General features: G+C 43.1%; 1 protein-coding gene across 7 annotated transcripts in view; it reads left to right on the forward strand.

Annotated features, from left to right (window-relative positions):
• LOC110520610 (neuronal membrane glycoprotein M6-b) overlaps nucleotides 1–8,662 on the forward strand; it is a 50,442-nt gene that overhangs the window by 23,124 nt on the left and 18,656 nt on the right. For 2 of the 7 annotated variants that reach the window (XR_005051384.1, XM_036975236.1), the window contains exon 1: nucleotides 6,744–7,061. The exons of 2 other annotated variants lie outside the window; for them this stretch is intronic. Coding sequence is in view for 4 of the 5 variants with exons in the window: in XM_036975236.1 (XP_036831131.1) it covers nucleotides 6,998–7,061 (64 nt within the window). In the remaining variant the exon portion in view is untranslated. Of the gene's footprint in view, nucleotides 1–6,743; nucleotides 7,062–8,662 lie in introns of those variants that run through there. 3 more of the 7 variants (XM_021598004.2, XM_036975237.1, XM_021598006.2) reach the window with 3 other exon arrangements.

The following is an 8,662-nucleotide window of genomic DNA, read 5'->3' on the forward strand; positions in this document are numbered from 1 at the left end:
TATTTAATTGGATAATTACAAAGTTCTCCATAATGACAAGCCTCACATGAACCACTTATATCAATTAGTATCAATCACATCCAAATCATTATATCATCCCACATCTACAATGCTGCCAGCAATTCTATACTGTGAGATTTAGCTCATGTAAAATTAGCTTTAGACGTAGTTGGCCTTACTCAGTTTGTTTCTCCCCCTCACGAGATGACGTAAACTCTTAAAATGATTCATGAAAAAACGTTGCTTGTTTGTTGTTGTGAGATCCCTGCTACGTTCTCTTTCCTTACCCCTGAGGCTCTCCTCTCCTCTTCTCTCCCACTGCTCCCCCTCCTATCTGCGGGGCGGGGAGGATCCTTGAGAAGACCCCACATGAGCAGCACTCCAGCAGCAGGACTCCCTACTCAAAGACCACTCTCTTATTAGGATGCTTTAGAACTAGTCTCCCAATGCAGACACAACCACTTCAGACAAACAAAGCACACAACAATCTGTCTGTCTGTCTGTCTGTCTGTCTGTCTGTCTGTCTGTGGCCATCTCTTGTTGTCTGTTTGTCTACCTCTCTCTGTGTCTGGCTGTCCATCTATTTGTCCCTCTATCTCAATCTGTCTCTCTGTTTCTATCTCTATCTGTCTCTCTATTTGTCCCTCTGTTTCTATCTGTCTCTCTGTCTCTATCTGTCTCTCTGTTTCTATCTCTATCTGTCTCTCTGTTTTCTATCTGTCTATCTGCCCCTCTGTTTCTGTCTCTCTGTTTCTACCTGTCTCTCTTTTTCTATCTGTATCTCTGTTTCTATCTGTCCCTCTATTTCTACCTGTCTCTCTGTTTCTACCTGTCTCTCTATTTCTACCTGTCTCTCTGTTTCTATCTGTCCCTCTATTTCTACCTGTCTCTGTTTCTATCTGTCTCTCTGTTTCTATCTCTATCTGTCTCTCTGTTTCTATCTGTCTATCTGTTTTTATCTCTGTCTGTCTCTCTGTTTCTATCTCTATTTGTCCCTCTGTTTCTATCTGTCCCTCTGTTTCTATCTGCCTCTCTATTTCTACCTATCTCTCTGTTTCTATCTGTCCCTCTGTTTCTATCTGCCTCTCTGTTTCTATCTCAATCTGTCCCTCTGTTTCTATCTGTCACTCTGTTTCTATCTGCCTCTCTATTTCTATCTGTCTCTCTGTTTCTATCTGTCCCTCTATTTCTATCTGCCTCTCTGTTTCTATCTCTATCTGTCTCTCTGTTTCTATCTGTCTATCTGTTTCTATCTCTATCTGTCTATCTGTCCCTCTGTTTCTATCTCTATCTGTCTCTCTGTTTCTATCTGTCTCTCTGTTTCTATCTGTCCCTCTGTTTCTATCTGTCTCTCTGTTTCTATCTCTATCTGTCTCTCTGTTTCTATCTGTCTCTCTGTTTCTATCTCAATCTGTCCCTCTGTTTCTATCTGCCCCTCTGTTTCTATCTCAATCTGTCTCTGTTTCTATCTGCCCCTCTGTTTCTACCTCTATCTGCCCCTCTGTTTCTGTCACTCTGTTTCTGTCTCTCTGTTTCTATCTCTATCTGTCTCTCTGTTTCTATTTCTATCTGCCCCTCTGTTTCTATCTCTATCTGTCTCTCTGTTTCTATCTCTATCTGTCCCTCTGTTTCTATCTGTCCCTCTGTTTATATCTCTATCTGTCCCTCTGTTTATATCTGTCCCTCTGTTTCTATCTGTCCCTCTGTTTCTATCTGTCCCTCTGTTTCTATCTCTATCTGACCCTCTGTTTCTGTCTCTCTGTTTCTATCTCAATCTGTTTCTCTGTTTCTATTTATATCTGTCTCTCTGTTTCTATCTCTATCTGTCCCTCTGTTTCTATCTTTCCCTCTGTTTATATCTCTATCTGTACCTCTGTTTCTATCTGTCCCTCTGTTTCTATCTGTCCCTCTGTTTCTATCTGCCTCTCTATTTCTACCTATCTCTCTGTTTCTATCTGTCCCTCTGTTTCTATCTGCCTCTCTGTTTCTATCTCAATCTGTCCCTCTGTTTCTATCTGCCTCTCTGTTTCTATCTCAATCTGTCCCTCTGTTTCTATCTGTCACTCTGTTTCTATCTGCCTCTCTATTTCTATCTGTCTCTCTGTTTCTATCTGTCCCTCTATTTCTATCTGCCTCTCTGTTTCTATCTGTCTATCTGTTTCTATCTCTATCTGTCTCTCTGTTTCTATCTGTCCCTCTGTTTCTATCTCTATCTGTCTCTCTGTTTCTATCTGTCTCTCTGTTTCTATCTGTCCCTCTGTTTCTATCTGCCTCTCTGTTTCTATCTGTCTCTCTGTTTCTATCTGTCTCTCTGTTTCTATCTCTATCTGTCTCTCTGTTTCTATCTGTCTCTCTGTTTCTATCTCAATCTGTCCCTCTGTTTCTATCTGCCCCTCTGTTTCTCTATCTCTATCTGTGTCTCTGTTTCTATCTGCCCCTCTGTTTCTGTCCTTCTATCTCTATCTGTCCCTCTGTTTATATCTGTCCCTCTGTTTCTATCTCTATCTCTATCTGTCCCTCTGTTTATATCTGTCCCTCTGTTTCTATCTCTATCTGTCCCTCTGTTTCTACCTGTCTCTCTGTGTATATCTATCCCTCTGTCTCTATCTGTCCCTCTGTTTATATCTGTCCCTCTGTTTATATCTCTATCTGTCTCTGTATCTCTATCTGTCCCTCTGTTTCTATCTGTCTCTCTGTTTCTATCTATCCTTCTGTCTCTATCTGTCCCTCTGATTATATCTGTCCCTCTGTTTCTATCTCTATCTGTCTCTGTTTCTATCTCTATCTGTCTCTCTGTTTCTATCTCTATCTGTCCCTCTGTTTATATCTCTATCTGTCCCTCTGTCTCTTTCTGTCTCTCTGTCTCTATCTGTCCCTCTATCTCTATCTGTCCCTCTGTTTTTATATGTCCCTCTGTTTCTATCTCAATCTGTCTCTCTGTTTATATCTCTATCTGTCCCTCTGTTTCTATCTCTATTTGTCCCTCTGTTTCCATCTGTCCCTCTGTTTCTATCTGTCCCTCTGTTTCTATCTCTATCTGTCCCTCTGTTTCTATCTCAATCTGTCCCTCTGTTTCTCTCTGTCTCTCTCTTTCTATCTCTATCTGTCCCTCTGTTTCTATCTGTCTCTCTCTTTCTATCTCTATCTGTCCCTCTGTTTCTATCTGTCTCTCTGTTTCTATCTGTCTCTCTGTTTATATCTCTATCTGTCCCTTTGTTTCTATCTCTATCTGTCCCTCTGTTTCTATCTCTATCTGTCCCTCTGTTTATATCTCTATCTGTCCCTCTGTTTCTATCTCTATCTGTCCCTCTGTTTCTATCTCAATCTGTCTCTCTGTTTATATCTCTATCCGTCTCTCTGTTTATATCTGTCTCTCTGTTTCTATCTCTATCTGTCCCTCTGTTTCTATCTGTCTCTCTGTTTCTATCTCTATCTGTCCCTCTGTTTCTATCTGTCCCTCTGTCTCTATCTGTCCATCTGTCTCTCTGTTTCTATCTGTCCCTCTGTTTCTATCTCTATCTGTCCCTCTGTTTCTATCTGTCCCTCTGTTTCTATCTGTCCCTCTGTCTCTATCTGTCCCTCTGTTTCTATCTGTCTCTCTGTTTATATCTCTATCTGTCTCTGTTTCTATCTCTATCTGTCTCTCTGTTTCTATCTCTATCTGTCCCTCTGTTTATATCTCTATCTGTCCCTCTGTCTCTTTCTGTCTCTCTGTCTCTATCTGTCCCTCTATCTCTATCTGTCCCTCTGTTTCTATATGTCCCTCTGTTTCTATCTCAATCTGTCTCTCTGTTTATATCTCTATCTGTCCCTCTGTTTCTATCTCTATTTGTCCCTCTGTTTCCATCTGTCCCTCTGTTTCTATCTGTCCCTCTGTTTCTATCTCTATCTGTCCCTCTGTTTCTATCTCAATCTGTCCCTCTGTTTCTCTCTGTCTCTCTCTTTCTATCTCTATCTGTCCCTCTGTTTCTATCTGTCTCTCTCTTTCTATCTCTATCTGTCCCTCTGTTTCTATCTGTCTCTCTGTTTCTATCTGTCTCTCTGTTTATATCTCTATCTGTCCCTTTGTTTCTATCTCTATCTGTCCCTCTGTTTCTATCTCTATCTGTCCCTCTGTTTATATCTCTATCTGTCCCTCTGTTTCTATCTCTATCTGTCCCTCTGTTTCTATCTCAATCTGTCTCTCTGTTTATATCTCTATCCGTCTCTCTGTTTATATCTGTCTCTCTGTTTCTATCTCTATCTGTCCCTCTGTTTCTATCTGTCTCTCTGTTTCTATCTCTATCTGTCCCTCTGTTTCTATCTGTCCCTCTGTCTCTATCTGTCCATCTGTCTCTCTGTTTCTATCTGTCCCTCTGTTTCTATCTGTCTCTCCTTTTCTATCTCATTCTCTCTGTTTCTATCTGTCTCTCTGTTTATATCTCTATCTGTCCCTCTGTTTCTTTCTGTCCCTCTGTTTATATCTCTATCTGTCCCTCTGTTTCTATCTGTCCATCTGTTTATATCTCTATCTGTCCCTCTGTTTCTCTCTGTTTCTATCTGTCCCTCTGTTTCTATCTCTATCGGTCCCTCTGTTTCTATCTGTCCCTCTGTTTATATCTCTATCTGTCTCTCTGTTTCTATCTCTATCTGCCCCTCTGTTTCTATCTGTCTCTCTCTTTCTATCTCTATCTGTCCCTCTGTTTCTATCTGTCTCTCTGTTTCTATCTGTCTCTCTGTTTATATCTCTATCTGTCCCTTTGTTTCTATCTCTATCTGTCCCTCTGTTTCTATCTCTATCTGTCCCTCTGTTTCTATCTCTATCTGTCCCTCTGTTTATATCTCTATCTGTCCCTCTGTTTCTATCTCTATCTGTCCCTCTGTTTCTATCTCAATCTGTCTCTCTGTTTATATCTCTATCTGTCTCTCTGTTTCTATCTGTCTCTCTGTTTATATCGCTATCCGTCTCTCTGTTTCTATCTCTATCTGTCCCTCTGTTTCTATCTGTCCATCTGTCTCTCTGTTTCTATCTGTCCCTCTGTTTCTATCTGTCTCTCCTTTTCTATCTCATTCTCTCTGTTTCTATCTGTCTCTCTGTTTATATCTCTATCTGTCCCTCTGTTTCTTTCTGTCCCTCTGTTTATATCTCTATCTGTCCCTCTGTTTCTATCTGTCCCTCTGTTTATATCTCTATCTGTCCCTCTGTTTCTCTCTGTCCCTCTGTTTCTATCTGTCCCTCTGTTTCTATCTCTATCGGTCCCTCTGTTTCTAGCTGTCCCTCTGTTTATATCTCTATCTGTCAATCTGTTTCTATCTGTCTCTCTGTTTCTATCTGTCTCTCTGTTTCTATCTCCATCCGTCTCTCTGTTTCTATCTGTCCCTCTGTTTCTATCTCTATCCGTCTCTCTGTTTCTATCTGTCCCTCTGTTTCTATCTCTATCCGTCTCTCTGTTTCTATCTGTCTCTCTGTTTCTATCTCTATTTGTCCCTCTTTTTCTCTGCAGACTCACTTTCTCCCTCACCATTTCAGGCGTCTTTTTTTCATACTCTCCCTCACCTCTCTCTCTCTCCTTCTATTTCCCAATTTCTCTTCCATTCTCATGTTCTTTATTTCTCTTTCGCCCATTCTCTCCCTGTGCTTTCACCCGTACAAATATTGGAGAGCCTCCTTTTTCTTTGTTCGGAGAGGAGAAGTATCATACCCCTTTTCTTGTGTCCTTTTATGTGGGAGTTGGAAGTCACCAGAGGGAGGGGAGACAGTTGTCAGAGGTTGTTGCCATGGGAGCAGGGGGCATATGGTGCCAGTCAGAATATGAAGCTCCCGCCACACACCAAACTCACCCTTCCCCCTTCCACTCCCGCCCTGCAACTGTGGTTGGATGAGTGAATGGTGATTGTGTGCTGACATGCATTCTCCCCCGTTCTCTCCCATTCTCATCCATTCTACCCCGTTCTCCCCCATTCTCCCCTATTCTCTCCCATTCTTCCCCGTTCTCTCCCATTCTCCCCCATTCCCCCTTATTCACCCCAGTTCTCCATTAATCTCACCCATTCTCCCCATTTCTCCTTATTCCCCCCCATATTCTTGCCCATCCCCCTTGTACTCCCTCATTTTTCCTTATTCTCCCCCATTCCACCATTCTCGCACAATTCCCACTTATTGTTCCCCATTCCCTCTCTTTTTCACCCTTATTCTCCCCCATTATCCCCCTTATTATCCCCATTCACCCTTATTATCCCCATTCACCCTTATTATCCCCATTCACCCGTATTATCCCCATTCTCCCTTATTCTCCCCCATTATCCCCCTTATTATCCCCATTCACCCTTATTATCCCCATTCACCCTTATTATCCCCATTCACCCTTATTATCCCCATTCACCCTTATTATCCCCATTCACCCTTATTCTCCCCTATTCTTCCCCAGACCCCCTTCTTCTCCTAAATTCTCCCCCAGCACCACACAACATTGAGTGAGGTTTTCATTCAGTGAAGCCCCCAGCAGCCAAAGGAGGGGTCCCTACTCTCTCCCACACACATCCCCTCCTGTGATGGAACCTGACCATTCTACCAGGCAGGGCAGGCAGACAGGTAGGCAGGCCCCCGGTTTGTCATTCATGGTGCTCCTCCCTTAGCCCCAGACGCCTCCAAGGAGGGAGTGTCTATGGGGGGCACGTATGGGGGGGTCGAGGCGATGTGTGTGTATGTGTGAGGGGGGCGTGTGGTTGATGGGACAAGTGGATCCATAGCTACCCAGTCTGAGTGCCCAAACAGTCAGTCAGTGCAAATAAAGCAGACCTAGAATATTTTCTGGGAAAAGGAGGATTTCAAGTGATGTATGGTGGAGCATAAGGTTAGCTGGCAGCGTTGTTTCTGGAGCTGTGCTTTAGTCAGGCAGCACGAGAGAGAGAGAGAGAGGGAGAGAGAGGGGAGAAGAGCGAGCGATGGAGGGAGGGAGAGATAGGAGAGAATTCTGCTGAAAGGAAGCATTTTTAGTGGATGGGATAAAACACAACCATGGAAACTACATCAGAAGAGAACCGAGAGCAGAGCCAGGAGAAAAAAGGTACCAGAATCAACAGTAAGAATGGACTCCTATAGTTCTTTCACTGCCTGGTTTACTTGGGCTTTAGTCTACTTCAGGCTGCTTGGGTTCACACCACACAACAGCGGGGTAGACTCTGCTCAGTGGGAGTTCCATTCACACATTCACTGTCTCATCTCTCTTTCTCGCTTTAAGAATTTACCATTTCTCTCTGATATCACTTGTTTTCTTCATTCAGTGCAGTGTATGGTGTAACACACACAAACACACTCACACACACACGCTCACACACGCTCACACACGCTCGCACGCACACACTCACACTCACACTTTGTAATGGTTGTGTGTGGCTTTGTAATGGTTGTGTGTTGCTTTGTAATGGTTGTGTGCGGCTTTGTAATGGCTGTGTGGCTTTGTAATGGTTGTGTGTGGCTTTTGTAATGGTTGTGTGTTGCTTTGTAATGGTTGTGTGTGGCTTTGTAATGGTTGTGTGTGGCTTTGTAATGGTTGTGTGTGGCTTTGTAATGGTTGTGTGTTGCTTTGTAATGGTTGTGTGTGGCTTTGTAATGGTTGTGTGTGGTTTTGTAATGGTTGTGTGTTGCCTTGTAATGGTTGTGTGCGTCTTTTATAATGGTTGTGTGCGGCTTGTAATGGTTGTGTGTGACTTTTGTAATGGTTGTGTGTGACTTTTGTAATGGTTGTGTGTGGCTTTGTAATTTGTGTGTGGCTTTGTAATGGTTGTGTGTGGTTTTGTAATGGTTGTGTGTTGCTTTGTAATGGTTGTGTGTTGCTTTGTAATGGTTGTGTGTGGCTTTGTAATGGTTGTCTGTTGCTTTGTAATGGTTGTGTGTGGCTTTGTAATGGCTGTGTGTGGCTTTGTAATGGTTGTGTGTGGCTTTGTAATGGTTGTGTGTGGCTTTGTAATGGTTAACATTTCTGATGCACATTACACAGTATGTGGAACATGAATCATGTTGAATGGCTGTTGGGTATTGGGAAGGCTTTGATTGCTTGTGCATGAGACTTCATTCGTTTTCTGTGTCGGTCGTCTCCGGCTCAGTCTGTGGAGGATGATAGATGTCATGTTGTGGTTGTCACTGGCGATGTTGGTCCTCTTATTGAGGACATATTTTCACACCTCATCATTATTACTCCTGCTGTGTGTGTTGGTTTGTTATCGGTGTGGCGCTTGTAATGAGGTTGATAAGAGAGGGTGTGTGTGTGTGTGTGTGTGTGTGTGTGTGTGTGTGTGTGTGTGTGTGTGTGTGTGTGTGTGTGTGTGTGAAAGAGGGTGAGGGGGATCAAGACAAAGAGACATCATCAACCCCATACACAGCGCTACAAATCAATCACTCCTCTGGAGCAGTGGCTGATCTGTCAACAGCACACACACACGCGCGCGCAGGCGCGCAGGCACAGACCGCATAGACAAACACACATATACAAACAACGATAGACATACACACACACACACACACACACACACACACACACACACACACACACACACACACACACACACACACACACACACCCACACACACACACAAATATATCTACATATATTTCAGGATGTTGTGTATCAATGAAAATAATCAGAATTCATGTAAACATTACAGTTTTGAAAACAGAAAAAG

The sequence above is a fragment of the Oncorhynchus mykiss genome, chromosome 3 (genome assembly GCF_013265735.2).
Source record: "Oncorhynchus mykiss isolate Arlee chromosome 3, USDA_OmykA_1.1, whole genome shotgun sequence".
Classification (NCBI taxonomy): domain Eukaryota; kingdom Metazoa; phylum Chordata; class Actinopteri; order Salmoniformes; family Salmonidae; genus Oncorhynchus; species Oncorhynchus mykiss.